The sequence below is a fragment of the Geosmithia morbida genome (assembly GCF_012550715.1).
Source record: "Geosmithia morbida isolate 1262 chromosome Unknown scaffold_4, whole genome shotgun sequence".
Lineage (NCBI taxonomy): Eukaryota > Fungi > Ascomycota > Sordariomycetes > Hypocreales > Bionectriaceae > Geosmithia > Geosmithia morbida.
The window spans coordinates 621,631-639,158 of NW_023336191.1; the positions used below are offsets into that span (position 1 = coordinate 621,631).

General features: G+C 55.0%; 4 protein-coding genes across 4 annotated transcripts; 3 read left to right on the top strand and 1 right to left on the bottom strand.

The window, feature by feature from the left end:
* Positions 1 to 1,107: 1,107 nt before the first annotated feature.
* GMORB2_5667 (uncharacterized protein) lies at positions 1,108 to 3,369 on the top strand (the record flags this gene model as incomplete). Its single annotated transcript, XM_035467637.1, has 2 exons — positions 1,108 to 2,052; positions 2,248 to 3,369. 2 exons carry the CDS (start codon positions 1,108 to 1,110, stop codon positions 3,367 to 3,369), a joined length of 2,067 nt encoding a protein of 688 aa, XP_035322603.1.
* A 2,291-nt stretch (positions 3,370 to 5,660) lies between these two features.
* Positions 5,661 to 9,104, top strand: GMORB2_5668 (Helix-loop-helix DNA-binding domain; the record flags this gene model as incomplete). The annotated part of the gene is made up of 2 exons (XM_035467638.1): positions 5,661 to 7,556; positions 8,832 to 9,104. The coding sequence occupies 2 exons, from the start codon at positions 5,661 to 5,663 to the stop codon at positions 9,102 to 9,104; spliced, it is 2,169 nt and encodes a 722-aa protein (XP_035322604.1).
* Positions 9,105 to 11,057: 1,953 nt separating this feature from the next.
* Positions 11,058 to 13,450, top strand: GMORB2_5669 (uncharacterized protein; the record flags this gene model as incomplete). The annotated part of the gene is made up of 3 exons (XM_035467639.1): positions 11,058 to 11,115; positions 11,387 to 11,683; positions 11,814 to 13,450. The coding sequence occupies 3 exons, from the start codon at positions 11,058 to 11,060 to the stop codon at positions 13,448 to 13,450; spliced, it is 1,992 nt and encodes a 663-aa protein (XP_035322605.1).
* Positions 13,451 to 15,095: 1,645 nt separating this feature from the next.
* GMORB2_5670 (ER-derived vesicles protein) lies at positions 15,096 to 16,313 on the bottom strand (the record flags this gene model as incomplete). Its single annotated transcript, XM_035467640.1, has 4 exons — positions 15,096 to 15,233; positions 15,306 to 15,799; positions 15,886 to 15,998; positions 16,153 to 16,313. 4 exons carry the CDS (start codon positions 16,311 to 16,313, stop codon positions 15,096 to 15,098), a joined length of 906 nt encoding a protein of 301 aa, XP_035322606.1.
* Between the last annotated feature and the right edge of the window lie 1,215 nt (positions 16,314 to 17,528).

Genomic DNA, 17,528 nt, shown 5'->3' on the forward strand with positions numbered 1-17,528 from the left:
GCCTCGGGTCCCTGCCTCCTTTTCCTTGGCTCATACATGTATGTACTCCATCGTGATATCTGTAGTGCGAGTGACATGGCTTCGATTCAATGTACGAGTACGAGTACTGCTCTACGATACATGTACTCTGTAGTCTCTCTCCGTACGGACGAGTACGACGTAGCACTCGTACTCTCTCGTACCCGTCCATATCCCGGCATTATTACGCCTGTACCTGTCCGGACACTCCTCCTAGCCTCTCTCCAAGCGCCGTGCCTCCGCCTCCTCCTCCTGCCTGTACCTCCTGCTCCTCTCTCCTCTTCCTCCTCTTTCCCTCTCTCACCCATCCTCTTCCTTCCCGAAATCTTGTTTCTTTTCCCTTCCCTTGTTTGCGTCTCTGCCATACGCATACACCCTTCCTCCTTTTTTTTTTTTTTTGTGTGTGTGTGTCCTTGTTAGCTTTTTGCTTGTTTCTCTCGTTTTCCATCTTTACTTCCTGCTCACCTTCCTTCTTTTGCATCTCGTTCGTGGCGCTCCCGTCTGGCACGAATAAGGCGACTATATCGACATATTGGTCCATCTTGGTCTCACTCCTGTCTATTGACCCGCCCAGGAACGGCACTTTCACATTCCTCTTCTTACCCGGTTCGTTCTCTCCCTTTGGCCCAGAGTGCACCCAGAACGATATTCTGCAGTTCCCCACGTTGGCTTGTGGCATACATTGGCATCGAGCCTAACGGATGCCAGTTAGGATATTGTCCTCTTCGCGTCGCCGCTAGCAGTCCCGCTCAACAACGCCGACGACATTTGCCATCCCTTGTTCCCGTTGCTGTTGCTGCTGGCACGCGCATTCTCACGCGACAGACGATATCGATATACTTGATTTTCTTTACCGGCCACCGCAACGGTCCGTCTGGTCTCGGGTTCGCCTTCCTGATATTGGACAAGAGAGGAAGTCACTTACTGCTCAACGACATCTGCCGAAAGCAGACACCGTATACCCCGTTCAGGCTACACGGTATCATCGTCATGCAACTGTGAGCACGCTTCGTCTAAGCTACCGCCTCCCAGCTGTTCTTCGTCCCCGGGGGCAAAATATCCCTACATTTGAGGGAGCTGGCGCCCATCATGCCTCAACAACCGAAGCCTCCGATCTCGATCGACAATTCTTGCGCCGCCATCCGCGATGGCACCCTCTACGTCTACTCATCCGACGGTTTCCAGTCCCTCAGCATGGAGGAGGGAGCAGAGTGGAAGAAGCTTGCCATGGGCGAGCCGGTTGAGGGTGCTGCCTGCGTCGGAACCACGCCCTCCGATTCCGACGATGCAGGCTTCTGGGTGGTTGGAGGAACCGGAGGAACCACCGGCCTGCAGAAGTTTACCTATTCGACCGGGAAATGGGAGACTGTGACGCCCCAAGGTTCAATGATCGAGAACCGGCGGTTCCACGCCGTTTCGTATATCCAGTCTGACGACCTGATCCTCATGTTTGCTGGGTCCACCAGCGGCGACGAGGTGCCCACCGCCGAGACCTTCACCATCCACACCTCAGAGCCTTACCAGGTCGATAGCTACCCGTCGGCGGCCCCCAACTCGGTTCGCCCCATACTGCTCCGGATGAGCGACGCGGAAACGATCATGGTCGGCGGCAGTGCCTCCAACACGGCAGTATATGTCTTCAAGACGGCTGGCGGCTGGACCAACACCGGCGCCACCCTGGCCGAACCCATTGCCAAGGACACGACCCAGATCCAGGGTGCCCTGGTCAAGGGCAGAGACAGCTCCGAGAACCTGTACCTCTTTGATATGACGGTGTCGCCCAACGACGTGAAACGATTCGTCCTCCAAGACGGCTCGGGCAAACCCGTCAGCTCATCTCCTGCCCTGACTAAGCGCCAGTCGACCGAGAGCGACTGGCCCGACTACAACTCGACCATGGCATCGACCGTGACGCGCGAGAACTACGGCATCGCTCAAGGCTCGGACGGAACTGTCGTCTTTACCGGTGGCAGCACCGAGGAGCCCCTGTCCATGTTTGATGCCTACGACAACAGCTGGCTCGATGCCAGTGACGTCCTGGCCGAGAAGGAATCCTCGATCCAGGATGTCAGCTCTTCTGGCACCTCGTCATCATCATCGTCATCATCATCATCAACGACATCCTCCTCCACCGCGACATCAACAGTGTCGTCGACGTCGACATCCTCGTCTGCTACCGCCACAAGTACCGATCCTGGGTCGATCGCAGGTGGAGAATCGGCCGACAAGTCGAGCCATGATGGCCTTCCGTCCAACACGATCCTCGGCATCGTCCTGGGGTCGATATTCGGTCTGCTGGCCGTTCTCGTTCTCGTGCTCCTGATTCTCCGTCGGCGGAGGAACAAGGACAGGCAGGCCGCTGCCGCCGCCGCCGCCGCCGCCGCCGGTGGCTCCAAGTACGACAGGGAGGGCGGCGGTGAGAAGGATTTCGAGGCCTTCAGGAACCCCCCTGCTGGCAACATCCGTGGTCACCGACCGACTGGCTCGTCGGATTCCTACTCTTCCATGGCCATCCTCATGGGTCGCGCCAATCAGCAGAACTCGGGCGCGCCCAGGAAGGTGGCCAACGAGGGCCCAGCCGCCTCGCGCTACAAGGACATGAAGAGCCTCATCAGCAAGCCGATTCCCCAGGAGGACCCGAACGACACGAGGGACTACGAGAAGGGACCGTATGTGGACACCAGCGTGGCTGCGGTGCCGCCTCAACAGAGGAGCGGCGCAGCCGTATCCGGGGACGGCACCAGGCGAAGCTCGGGCTGGAACAAGTACTGGTCGAGCGGCAGCGCCAAGATGCTTATCGGGATCAGTGGTGGCGGTGCCAAGCGCGGCACGGTCGCGACGGACACGGACAGGAGCTCCAAGTACTCGCTGACGGTTGACACCAACATGACCAACAACGCCAATACCAGCAACCTCAACCCACGGGTGACGCAGGACTCGGCCACGGTACCGCCTCTCAACTTTGAGGGTCTGACAGCCATGAGCCGTGTCAACTCGGGCAGCCCGGTGGTGACGGGCCATCAGGACCTGCCGTTCGGCGAGGGGGTGGCCGGCAAGATTGAGCGGTCCAACTCGGTCGCCTCGATGGGGGCCTACTCGAGCGGCATCCCCGAGAGCGTGACGGACGTCTGGGTGCCGTCCTACGCTGGCGAGCAGTCCAAGGTGTGGGGCACGGAGCGTGCGCCTAGCAGCGTGTACGAGTACGGAGGCACGAGCAATGCGAGCTCATTCAACCCTCCGGGTGGCAGGCGGCCAGTCCCCAGCGGCGTGAGCACACAGCCTCAGCTCGTCCAGGCATCGAAATCATCCGACATGAGCTGGCTCAACCTTGGCGACCAACCCCAAAGGTGATGATGGTCCGAGGTCTGATACGACCTCTCTCTCTCCCTCTCTCTCCCTCTCTCTCTGTCTCTATACATACCCTGCCTCTTCTTCTCTCTTCTTTTCCTATCGTTTACCTGCACCTGCCCTTGTGATGGATACCCCCCCTCCTTTTTTTTTTTTTCCCTTTGCTATTGCTGCAGGATCTCTCCTCTCGATCTTTCACGGTCATCTGTTCCTCTAGAGGGGGAAGGAAGACGAGCCAGGACAAACAGCATTTCTCCGTCCGCGCCCTACTATGCATCGTCATTTTTCCTTTTCTCCCCCTTTTTTTTTTTTTTTGCAAGAATCCCCGACTGCACATATCCTATGTTACGCACATATTCACCCGCCAGCAGGCATCACTCACTGGTATATCTTCTATTCTCTCTTTAACCTCATTCTTTCCATGTCTCTTTCCTCTCTCTTTTCCCCTCTCGCTATTTTACTATTACTTTCGACTTGCATTACGCTAGCTTGTCAGCATGGTCATTTCTTGAACAAATTTATTTCCCCTTTCATTTCCTTTTCTCTCTTTTCTCTCTTTTCAGTCTTGTTGTTGTTGTTACCGTTACATGCTGTCGACACCACCACGTCTTTTGTTTTGTTCCTCGTGGTAATTTATTATTATTGATATGGGAGTATCAGTGTTGGGACATGACTGGGCTTCTTCTCACATTTTTTTCTTTGGATATTGGAAGAGAGAAGAGAAGATGGGGAATTGAGACAGAAGAAAAAAAGTACTTTATATGTTTTCTTGTTTTCTGCCCAGATGGCGGCGCTCCGGGAGCAAAATGGGTTGCTTAGTGGTCAGTTTCAAGACAATGTTGCTTCGATGTAATCTATCTGTACTTGTGTGCGAGTGTGCGAGTGTGAGTGAGTGAGTGAGTGAGTGAGTGTGTGTGTGAGTGTGTGTGTGTGTTGGTCCATTGTGAGTATCATGAGAGCGAGCAGATTCTGGATAGTCAGTTGTTAGGGTTCGCTCTCGGAGACGCACGAGTCTTGCTTTACGGAGCATCACAGCGAGTAAGTATTACTCTGCATTACTTGCCAGCGACACGGCACTTAGTAATCTGTACAGTAATCTGGTCTCCCAGAAGGCTAGTGATGTTAGTATCAGTGGCTTCCCTGTATCGGGACATTACGAGTGCATCATCGCCGTATGAGTAGCGTGTAATCTGTAATCTGTACAGATTACAGATTACACGGCTACAGTAATCGTCCAGCTCTGACCAATGAGATATTCCTATCAACTACGAGTGACCTCTCCATCTCTTTGTCAACTCCCCCTCCTCCCTCCCTCCCTCTCTCTCTCTCCCCCCCTCCGTCTAACCCCTCCATCTCTCTTGATTGGACGTGTGTACCTTTTCGATTCGAACGACCCGTCGTCAACAGACGAACAGACGATCTATCCATCCATCCGACCCCCGCCCTTTTTTTTCTTTTTTCTTTTTCTGTATTACTGTTGACTCGTGCTCCATTTATGAGTATTATCACTCCACCTCATCGACCCCACCAAAAATTACAGCCACCCACACGGACCATCCCCATCCACCGACCGCTCTCTGGCCTAAAAAAAAAAATACTGTACTGACTATGTATTATACCATCACACTGCTCGTACGTTAATACGGCTGAGACTCTCCGTGCTACTACTACGACGACGACGACGACTACTCTACTCATACTAGGCTCATCTTACCCTCCCAGCCTCCCGCGGAGAGAACGGCCGACGTCTGCCTGTCTGCTTCTGCACGGATTCTTCTGCATACTTTCTTCCCCACGACTACTTCCAAGCTCGTCCACAAATCCTCATTCTTCTGCAGAGCGACCCGCACCCACCACGTTTTCCTGACTAGCTGATACCAGGCCGAGAACCCACCACCACGCCCGCTCCTCGACTTTTCTCCCCTCCGGTCGGGGAAGAGGAAAAGAGCGCGGACGACATCTTTCTCCCTATCCTCTCTATTCTCTCCCATCACCGGCAGTCGTCTCGAGGCCATAGCGACCATCCAAATTCATCTGCACGCGCTTCTCGCTTCTCTCGCGGCTGAGGCCGCCTCTCCTCCTCCCCTCACTTGTTCCTCTGCGTCGCTCTTTTTTTTGTTTTGTTTTGTCGCTCTCTCTCTCTCTCTCTCTCTCTTTCTCGCTCACTCGCTTGACAACTATACTAAGACCTGAGGGTGATACAAACGATTGAAAGAAGCATTGGAAAACTATATTGAAGAGAGCAAGGAATAACGAAGAGAAGAGAAGAAGAAGAGTGGAAAAATCGAGACAGGATGATGAGTTCCGGTGGATGGGACGGCCAGGACCACCACATGGGCGGGGCCTCGGACGATGATTTCGGTCACTTCCTCGACATGTCAAACATCGGCGACGGCATGCAGTTCGACTTCAACTCCTTCCAGAATGGCTCGGATAACCAGACACTCATGGCCTCTCAAGATCATGCCAACCCCATGATGCATCCAGGCCATGCCCACGCCCACGCCCACTCGCACTCGCACTCGCACTCGACTGACTCCATGACCCTGACTACGACGTCGACACCGCAGACCGCGACGCCAACCACGACGGTCCCGAGCCAGATGATGCCCATCTCGGCCCCCAACACCGACCCCATCTCGACGATCGACGCCCAGATCCAGTACCTGCAGCAGCAGAAGTTCCTGCAGCAGCAGCGCCAGCTCCAGGAGCAGCGCAACGCCTACTTCACCACCCAGAACCACTCGGTGCCCCCGACCCCCCAGAGCCTCGAGATGCCCCCCGGCAGCGGCCACTTCTACAGCCATCCCGATCACCTCCCCCAGGCTCACGACCTGTACGACTCCAGCTCCCTCCACCAGCGCCCCCTGAAGGAGCGGCACGACATGGCCTTCACCCCGCTCGTCTCCCCCGCCGTCACCCCTCTGGACCCCCACTTCAGCGTGGAGAACGCGTTCGCCATGCCCGGTGCCTACTTCAGCCCCCTCACCTCGCCGGCCCTCCACGCCCAGAACGACTCGAACTCGGTCTACGACGCCAGCACCCACTCCGACAACTCCCCCGTCGCCATGGACCTCGAGCCTGCCGCCGCCGCCGCCGCCGCCGCCGCCGCCGCCACCCTCGAGCTCTCCAAGAAGGCCCGCAAGAACAGCGCGGCCAAGTCGAGATCCAAGGGCGTCCGCAGCTCCCCCATCACCAAACCTCAGCGTAGGAAGGCCGGTCCCAGTCCGGCCATCGTGTCGCACGTCCTGAGCGAAGTCGACGAGACCGGCAGCCACGGCCAGCTCCCCCCCGGTGCCGAAAATGACAGCACCATGCTGCCGCTACCTGCGGCGTCGATGTTGACCGACGGCTCCGAGGAGAACGCCTCGGTATCGCCCGAGAACCTGACGGATATGCCTCCGCCGCCGGTCCCGTCGCGGAAGCCGTCGAACAGCAGGAAGGGTACCGGCAGCGCCGGCAAGTCGCCGTACATGCGGCCCCAGGGAGCGGCCAACGCCCACGTCACCTCGGATCCCTCGACGTCGGAGCCGTGGAGCACGCCTCCGGCCCAGGCCCACCCCGCCACACCGGCCTCGATCATGCGGCTGCCAGCGTCCAGGTCGAAGAAGGCCGCAGTCGGGCAGCACGAGCAGACGGCCACGGACAGTATAGAGTCTCTGGAGCTGCCCGAGTCGCACTTCAAGTCGGCATCGTCCACACCGACACCGAGGGAGTCTCCGCGCATCGTGCCCTCGACAGAGAGGACCTCTACCGCGCCGCCGACGAGGCAGAAGCCACCGCCGTCGCCGGCAGCCACGCCGCGCCGGTCGGGGACGGCATCGGCTAGCCAGAGCCCCATGATACAGCCGGGGGGGCCGAGCGGAGCACGGAGGACGCCACAGCTCGGGCCGCAGGTGGCGCCGCATACGGGTAGGAAGCGGTCGACGGGCTCGGCGCACGCGTCGCCAGCGCTGCTGCCCCGCATCTCGCCCAGCATCAAGCCTCTGCTCCCCGGCGGCGACTCCAAGATGCCGGAGGCGTCCCACCAGCTCCTCATGTCCAAGTCCAACTACCAGAACATACTGGAGGGCAACCAGGTGCCGGGGGTGACGTACCCGTCGGAGCTGTCGAGCCACCTGACGTCGAAGCGGACGTCGCACAAGATCGCCGAGCAGGGGAGGCGCAACCGGATAAACTCGGCGCTGCAGGTCATGGCCGGGCTGCTGCCGGAGGAGCACAAGCCGCCGGGCAGCAACGGCCCGGACGAGGAGGCCGGCGGCGACGGCGGCGACGGCGGCATCAAGAAGGATAAAGAGAAGGAGGGGGAGAGGGAGAGGGAGAAGGAGAGGGAGAAGGAGGCGGCTAAGCAGGTCAACTCGACGACGAGCAAGGCTAGTGTGGTGGAAAAGGCCATCATCCACATGCAGCAGCTTACGAGTGAGAATGCAGAGCTGAAGAGGGAGATTGAGATGTTGAAGGAGCAGCTGGACAAGGTCAGGACGTAGCAGTCTCCTTTCTTTTCCCGTCTCTCATCTACTTCTTTCTGTTTTTTCTTCTTCTCTTCTCTCTCTTTGCTTTCCTTTCTTCTCTCTCTTTTTTTTTTCCTCCCCAACCTCCTCTACTCCTCCTCTTCTCCCCTCTTCTTTTCCTTTGCTACATGTTATTCCGTGTTCTTTTTTTTTTTTTTTTGACTATCCGTCGTTTACTTTTCTTTCTCTCTCTCTCTCTCTCTCTCTCTCTCTCTCTCTCTCTCTTTCTTTCTCTTCTTTTTTCCCTTCCTTTTTGAGTATATCTTCTTTCCTTTCTTGGTGTTGGTCTCGTCTTCTTTCTGTTTTGGTCTTTTTTTTTTCCATGACCTTTCTTCTATATGTATACCCTGGAGGGATGGATAGAGTGGTATTATGCGGTAAATGGGTTCAAGGAGATGATGGATGGGAGAGAAAATACAAACATACACATACATGGAATATATATACATCTTATATATTATATACATTTATATTGATTTACTTTATCATGTGTCAAGAATGCCAAGACTACGGATTTATATCATGGGAATGGAAATGGGAATTTTTTTTATATTTGCCTCTCGATGTCTCTGATTTCATGTCTCGCAAACTAGGTTTTTTTTAAATATATATATATATATATATATGTTCATAAAAAACATTGGTGAGCTGTTGTTTTGATGTACACGTAGACAGCCTTGACGATGGGTATGGTCAATGGGAGCTGAATATACGAGTATACAGTATTACACCGTATTCTTGGGCTCTGTGAGTACCTGCAATTGTGTGTGCGTATGCGCGTGTGCGTACGTGCTTATATTGTCTTTTCTTCTTCTTTTCCTTTCTCCCCCCCCCCCCCAGATAACTTCTTCGTCATAGTGATCAAGCTGTTGTACGAGTAGGAACCGTAGCAACCGTAGCAACCGCGTCGGTCCTTGCACACTCACTCTCCCCCTCCAAGACATCGACATCCAGGACCTCCATGACGTCAACGACCAGCCTCAGACTCTCCATGAACGAGTTGACGGCTACGCGAAGCATGCGGTTCGTGGTGGCACGGTAGTCTGCTCGGAGGATAATGTGGTCCTCGGTCGCAGCCGTGATCCCAGTCGTAGTCGCAATCCCACCTCCGCTCCCGCTCTCACTCTGATCCTGATCCTGAGCCTGAGCCTGAGCCTGAGCCTGAGCCTCGACAGGACCGGCTGCTGCCCATCTACGGATAGACAGGACCCTGTGCACGAGCGGTGAGAGCTCCTTGTCTACCTGGATCGCTTCCAGGGCGGACGTTGCCAGACGTCTTGTCGGGAAGGGAATGTCGATGGATCTGTGGGAGGTTTGGATAATATCAGAATCAAGTCATGGATAGGGAAAGAGGTGAGATGAGAGGGTGTGTCGTGTGTAGGAAGTAGAGTCGAGGAGCGTAAAAGCAAGAAAGAAGAAGAAAGGGAAAAGAGAAAAAAAGAAGAAGAAAAACCCCCCGTACATTGCGCAGGGAAATTGTGACTCTGTAGATGAAGCCATGATTCATTATACCGTCTGCGTGTAAGGATGAAAGAGTTTTTTTTTAAAAAAAAAAAATTAAACCAATAGAAATAAAACAGCCCCTCCTCCCCAAAAAAAAAGATAATATAAGAGATAAAGAATAGTATCAAGAGAACTTTTTGTTTTGTTTTGTTTTGCTTCTTCTGTGCCGGGTATGTCAAGTTCGAAATGAGATGATTTGGGAGGGGAATCTTTGATATATATCATAATATTTTTATCGGACCGTGTGTTGATGCGGTTCAGTAAAGGTGCTTTGATGGTAGGGGAGGTAATGATATTAATAATGTGTAATCTGCACAGATTACAGATTGCAGATTGCAGATTGCAGATTGCAGATTACAGATTGCAGATTACACGAGTTGATAAGCCTGGAACAGGCAGAGAGCATAATTGTGGCTGGAGAGAGGAAGAGCTGAATTGTGGCGGATGGTTCAAGCCACAGATCCCCCCAAGTGAAACGACCGGTCTCATGGGCCGATGACCAGGTTGCCATGGCTACCAGTGGATCCGTGCCAGTTCACGGAGTAGGGGCTGTAATATCTGCTGTTATTACTCCGTACGGGGGGGGGGGGGGGGGGTGATGACAGAAATCAGAATTGCGTTGCTCCGTACTCGGTTACAGATGACTCGGCAGCCTGTGATCTGTACAGAATATAGAGTACTCTCCCAGAGGGATCATCACCGGATGGGCATATCACCGCTAGGAATTCACGTACCGGTACGGATCACACACACCGTAGGTGCCGAGCACGCTTCTACTCCTCTGCTGCACATGGGTGAAACCGGTGGACCGTGGTAGACCGTTGCTGTCGAGGACCCTGCCAAGGGCCCTGTCTTGGGCTGGTTTCCAGGGCACCTGGCGGTCTGACGGGGAAGATGCGAAGGCGCTGGAACGCCTGTGATGCCGTACGGGTAGGTCCCTACGTAGCCCTGGACGGAAGCAGCTACCGACCAGCAACCAGTAAAGGCGTACAGCTTACGGGGTACAACAACAACAAACAACAAACAACAATAACAACAATAACAACAACAACAACAACAACAACAGCTACTCCGTACAACTACAAGGATCTCTCTTGACTTGTTGGGTACCCACTCGCTATCCTCCCCCCCCCGTCATACAAAAAAACATGGTCACGCACACCCATCATAACAAATAGCAGCGACCTCTCTTCTCTCCTCCTTCTACCCTTTTTTCATTTATTTTTTTTTTATATTAAAAAAACACCTGACCGTCTTTCTTCTCCTTCTTCTTCTCCTTCTTCCTCCTCTGTCTTTGCGGGTTTTCGTTGGCATTCTTCCTTTTTTTTTTTCTTTTTTTTGGGTGACGATCTATCTATTTTCCTTTCTTGTTTGTTTCTATACGAATCCCTAGCCAGCTTCGAAAACAACACACACCAAAAGTCAAGCAAGCCAGCAAGCCGAATCAGAACAGGACGCTGTTTTACCCGTCGAAGACCACGCAAGACCCGTTCCTCCATCCCTCTCTCTTGGAAGAAGGAAGAAAAAGGAAGAGAAAGTCAAGCTTGACACTCGGAAATCCTTCTGCGTCGTCGAGAGGAGAAGAACTGCACACCTCAGATCATCCATCATCACACCGCGTTTCTCCCTTCTCCTCATTGCACACCTCGGTCCGGACGACGCAGCATGAGCAGAACCATGGCTCGTGTATCCAGGCACTCCGGTCCCGTGGGTCAGGTCGTCGAGTACATCCCGGGTCAGTTTCTCTCTCTCTCTCTCTCTCTCCCTCTCTCCTCCTCCTCTCCTCCTCCTCCTCTCCTCCTCCTCCTCCTCCTCCTTCCCCTTTCGCTTGTTTTCTCTGAACGCTCTCTTCTTCCTCTTATCTCCCAAGTCGCGGTTGGGAGGGTAAACAAGGGAGGAGCAACAGTAACAACAACAACAACAACAACAACAAAAACACAGCCACGACAACAAGATGCAGACCATGGACCTTGCTAACACCATCTTTGCCACAACGCACACGGCAGACCGTCTATACCTTGCTTCGTACATCCAGCCTCCCCAGGAGGATGCACCCCTCCCCTTCCCGGAGCCTCCCGCCTCACCGCGCAAGCGTGCCGCCCAGCAGGCCGCCGCTCCGCGTCCCAAGATCCCCTGCTACTTCACCATCGACGATAGCCTCCTGTACAATGCCTTCCACCACGACTTTGGGCCTCTGCACATCGGTCACCTGTACCGCTTCGCCATCCAGTTTCACGACATCCTCGGTGCCAAGGAGAATAAGGACCGTCCTATCGTCTTCTGGAGCTATGCCGACCCTAGGAGTGAGTTTCCGTTGCCGCCCCAGAGAGGGAGAGAGGGAGGTGCGAGAGAAAGAGAGGGAGAGGAAGAGGATGCAGGAAAGGATGAGAGGAAGACGAGAGGTTACTGACAGATCCAACCTTCGACCTACAGGCCGCGCAAATGCTGCTTGCATGCTCGCCTGCTACATGGTCCTCATCCAGAACTGGCCGCCCCACCTGGCCCTCGCCCCCGTGGCCCAGGTCGACCCCCCGCTGATGCCGTTCCGCGACGCCGGCTACAGCCAGGCCGACTACGGCATCACCGTCCAGGACGTCGTCTACGGCGTGTGGAAGGCCAAGGAGGAGAAGTGCTGCGACCTCGACAACTTCGACCTCGACATGTACGAGAGGTACGAGCGGGTCGAGCACGGCGACTTCAACTGGATCACGCCGCACTTCCTCGCCTTCGCCTCGCCGCAGCACGGCCCCGTCGCCAAGCTGACCGAGGACGACGGCAACCTGTGGGACGCCCTCCCTCGCACCCTCGAGGCCGTGGCCTCGCACGACTCGCTCCCCCAGCCCTTCAAGAACGTCCTGGTGCACTTCTCGGAGCGCAACGTCGGGCTCGTCGTCCGCCTCAACTCCCCCCTCTACTCGCCCTCGTACTTTGAGGCCCTGGGCATCCAGCACCTTGACATGATCTTTGACGACGGCACCTGCCCGGCCCTGCCCACCGTGCGCAAGTTCATCCGCCTGGCTCACGAGGTCATCACGGTGCGCAAGCAGGGCATCGCCGTCCACTGCAAGGCCGGCCTCGGCCGCACCGGCTGCCTCATCGGCGCCTACCTCATCTACCGCCACGGCTTCACCGCCAACGAGGTCATCTCGTTCATGCGCTTCATGCGCCCCGGCATGGTCGTCGGACCCCAGCAGCACTGGCTGCACCTCAACCAAGGCACCTTCCGCGAGTGGTGGGTCGAGGAGAGGATCGAGCGCCGCCTCCGCAAGGAGATGGCCGCCGCCCACGCCGTGCCCAGCACCCCGGCGCGCGCCATGCAGAGATCGTCGATCCGCAGCAGCGCCCAGGCCTCGACGCCCCCCCACCGCACCGGATCGAACCGCACCCCCCTCAGCGAGGTCGACGGGGACCGCGGCAACGTCGCCGCCTCGGCTCACGACGACTACCTCCCCGCGCCTACGCCCGGCCAGCCGCGCAAGGGCTCGTCGCGTGCCGCCGCCGCCGCCGCCGCCGCTGCCGCCGCCGCCGGCGGGGCCGGTGCCGGTGCCGACCGCCACCACCCTTACCAGCGAGGTGGTGCGGTGCACGCCACGGTAGAGGAGGAGGCCGTCCTCGAGGATGACGCCGAGATCACGATGCGCCACCACCAGCGCAGGTCGCAGGAGAGCGGCGGGCCCATCAACGACACGGACGAGGAGTTTCACCTCCGCGTGCGTCGCCGTAAGGAGCCGTCGCAGTCGCAGTCGCCCGGCCGAATGACGACGGAGAAGGTGCGGTCCATCAGCCAGACGACGTCGACCGTGTACGTCATCGACAACGACGCGTCGCACGACGCCGAGAACATTGGCGGGGGACGCCCCAAGACGGTGGATCGCGTCGCCAGCACGCCCAGCGTCATGACCAAGGTCAGGGGCAGCAAGCGCGGGTCGGCCGACTCGTCGTCGCCCCTGCGCACCAAGGACTCGGGCGTCCGCAAGACGAGCGGCCGCGTCGGGAGCAACAGCCACCACCACGGTGCCATGTCGGCCACCGCCTCGTCGGCCGCCCGCAAGGTGTCGTCTTCGTCATAGGAAATCGTGGTGGTGGAGGTGTCTGTGCCTCGGAAGAAACCCATCCTTCTTCTCGAGAGATTATGGAAGCTCTACGGAAACCTGTCGAGAAGTAGACTCGTCGACCAGAAACTATTCTCGGGAAGACGACGGCGAGGAGAGTAGGCGACACGACGCACGAAGAAGAAGAAGAAGAAGACTCAGACATTTGCGAGAGTGCTTTGATGAGAGGGACAACCGCTTCATCTTTTTTTTTGTCGACTCCATTTTTCTGCCTCTGACATGATGATGATTCAAGGACTTTTTTTTTTTTTTTTCGCCCAGAAAAAATTCCCTTTTTCTTTTACGACGACTGCTCCCTGATGACAACCTTTATAGGTTGTTCTTTTCAGACTTTGGCATAATGATGGCGTTTTGAGGAATGGTTATTGGGAACTCGTTTCTTTTTCCATGTTGCTTTTGTTGCCTTTCTTTTTTTTTTTCTATTTTCAAAAACCTCACACTAGAAACAGCAAACAAAAAGAGATGGATGTAAAGGAAAGACTGTCAGGGGGGAGATATTACACTGCGATGCCTACTTACACACGGATACAACATGGTATCGACTCTCTAGACTTTCTTTCTCTTTCTTCTTCTTTATTTTCATTGTCCCTTTTTTCTTGTTTCATCAGGGACGATGGGTTATAACATCAAGTATTAGTACTGCTTTTATATATATATTTATATCTTTTGTCATCTTTCGTTGGGATTTTCCCCCCTCCTTTTCCTGCTTTATCTGTGTTTTGCTTTTCTTTATTTTTGATACATATCTGTAGAAGGGTTTTCATATACATATATATATATATATATATACAATACACACACATTTGCACATGTCTCCTGGCCCTCTTTGGCCGTTCGGCTTCTCGTGGGAACCGTCATCCCTGCACGCTCATGTGGGTCATGCAGGTTACACTGTACGAGGGTCGAGTACGAATACATATAACCGGACTAGATACTCTCAGCCTTGCTGGCTATGCAGTCTTGACGGACGAGTGTTTTTTTTCTCTCCTTCTCCCTCTCCTTCTTCCTTTCCTTGCCCAAGGTTATGTCATTCACTCGTACATGCCTCCTCCTCTTCGGTTGAGAATCCGCTCATGTGTCATGATAGGCTGATGGGATTCGATATTACCACAAGGCTGGTGTCAGTCATGATACAGATTCACGTCCTTCAAAAAAGAGTATCATCAATTTTTTTTTGCGCTTGTATTCCAAGGTTCCCCTCCTCCCCTCCCCCCCCCCCCATCATCCGGCCCCAGGTTCTGGGGGTTTCCCGGCGACCTATGTCATACATTCATCCTACCCATGTGCGCCACCATGAGCCGAAAGTCCTTGGACGGAAACACTGCGTCACACGACTCTTTCAATATGGGGGGTTGGGTTGTTGTTGTTGTTGTTGGCATGGTATTACTTCCTGTGAAGGGCTGGCAATGGGGTCCTTCCTCTTTTCCTCTGTATCCTTTCGCATCCCTGATCCAATTGATCCATCCCGGAGTGCTCTTTTTTTCTTTCTTTCTTTTTCTGTTCTCTTTTCGTAGCTTTATGTCGACTATCGTTTATTCAAGGGCAGACATATCTGATCTAGTCTGGGAACGAGACTTCCGATACCGGTAGGAATCGGAGTCGCTTAGTAGACCTTCTTCTTCTCGTCGATGCTGAACTGGCCGGGCCCGCTGTTGACGAGCAGGAGAAGACCGCCGACGATGGACAGGATCTGGAAGAAGTCGTACTTGGCAAAGTCCTTGTGGGGGTGGTGCTCGTGAAGCTGCGGGTAACATGGCTGTCAGTAGATGGAAGACACGAGAGAGGGTGGGACGTCGGAGAGAGGAAGACGTACAGTCCAGAAGTTGTTGACAAGGAGGTTGAAGACGCTGAGGATGAGGACCAGAAGGGTGGCGCTGAACTTGGCCTTGAAGCCGACAACGACCATGATGCAGGCACCGGCGCCGACGATGGAGACGGCGACACGCCAGATGGACCACTGGCCACTGAGGATGAAGCCGATGAACAGGAAGATGAGCAGGACGCGGCCGGCGAGCTGGAAGTACATCTTGCGGTCCTTCTCGTCAACCTGGGGTAGGCCGGCAAAGGCCTTGGTCTTGCGCACCCACGAGTCGGAGAGGACCATGAGGAGACCGCCGATGACGGACAGGTTGCGGAGGAAGAAGTTGAGGTCGAAGATGAGGCCGTAGCCGAGGGCTTGGGTGACGACGACACCCATAAGACCGGCGACGGCGTAGTCCGAGTGCTTGCGGACGATGACCAGGAAGGAGCAGCTGGCCATGGCGACGATGTTGACGAGGAGGAAGAGGTGGGTGATGCCGGTGGGGACTAGGTGTGCGTGTGCGGAAGCCAGTCAGTTATCTATCCGGAGAGAAATGAGAGGTCCTCGCTCGCTCGAGGGGAGATGGGCATACTGCTCCTGTAGTCCCTCAGGTAGGTGAGCTGGTCGCTCCACTGCGTCATGATGCGCAGCGTGTCCTCGAGGAAGGTGACGACGATGAGAAAACGCCCAAGGGCCGGGAGGTAGCTGAGAGAAGAGAAGATGAAAAAAAAAAAAGGTCAGTCCGCGTCAGCCTACTGTAGAGACAGATCGAAATGATGGGATCCTGGGTCTTCCTGGGCTGGCAGAGGCCGAGCTGGCAGAGGCCGAGCTGGCGAGAGCCGGGGAGAGCTCTACTCACGGCTTGATGGGCTCGCTGACGCTGTCAAGAAAGTCCTCGGCCTTGTCCGTGTACGGTCGGAGCTGATCGAATATGTTGGGAGTCTGATCCTGCTCGGGACTAACCCCGTAGGGGCTGGAAGAGCTAGGGATGCCGTAGCCGGCCGGTCCGCGATGGCTCATGATGTGTGTTCGGGAGACGGGTCGAGTGCCTCTACTCTTTTCTTCTTCTCTCTCTTCGAGGGGGGAGCGGTCGTCCGGGTCTGCCTCTGTTTTCTCGTTTCGGGGCCCCGAGCTGAGCTCGGATCGCGACAGGTGTCTTCGTAGGTCAAGGTGAGGAATGATTGTCCGGTCCCACCGATCTGTCACTCGGTCGGCAAGAAGGATACGAGAGGAAGCAGGGGACAAAAAAAAGAAAAGAGCCGAGAGCTGTCGCAGCGACGGTCGAGCGAGTTTAGGCGTCGGGAGAGCGAGTGACGAGAGAATACAAGGCGGAGGGGAGGAAAGAGAGCAAGAGGGGACCACGCGCAAGGGTTTAGGTCGTGGTGGGTTTGGAGTCGACGGGGTACGGACAAGGACGGGGCTAATGGTAGCAGCGTGCGTAGGTCGTATGCCGGTCTGTCGGGGATTGTGCTGTTCTGTCGTCTCTAGTATGAATGTCTACTATTTATTATTGCTGCTGTTTTCTCCGTCCTCGAGAGACCCACGTTTTGTTTTCTCTCTTCCTGACCTTATTTTTTTTTTTTTTCAATTCAAGAAGAAGGATGCGGCGGAGGAGGAGGAGAAGGAGGAGGAGGAGGTTGATAGCCGACAAAAGGAAAAGGAAAGAATCCAAAAAAAATCCAAGAGGAATTGACAGAAAAAGTTTCTCGTCTCGTTTTGCTACCACTATAAAAGGTGCTCAAGTTGACTTTCGCCCCGTGTCTGAGCTCACCATCAGTACTAACTGACAACTGTGTCCTTTCGAAATCCCGTGATGACGCAGGGTCGACGTATCCACTTTTCCCAGTCCCCGCTTGGCAGGCACGACCTGAGGATCGCTCACGGCGGAGTGGGAGTGGCAGGAGCGTCCCAAACCCAGACACACGTCTGCTGGTGGTAATTCTCGCTAAGTAGTAGCTTGTCACCGTCTGATTGACCGCGCAATGAATGCTATGAGGACGTGTATTCTCATTTCCCGGGGAGTACTCCTGGTGTTATGCAGCCCGACTATATCCTGTCTCGGATTCCAACCGGAGTATTCCTAGGAGAGACGCTGTTGAATCATTACGTGGTAATATCGATTGCCACAGGTGCTAGAGTAGTACCGTACTGTAAATTCCAATACACGTGTGAATAGAAGAAGAGAGGAATCGGAAAAAAAAAAAACAAAACAAAAAACGGAGGTATACTAGGTAT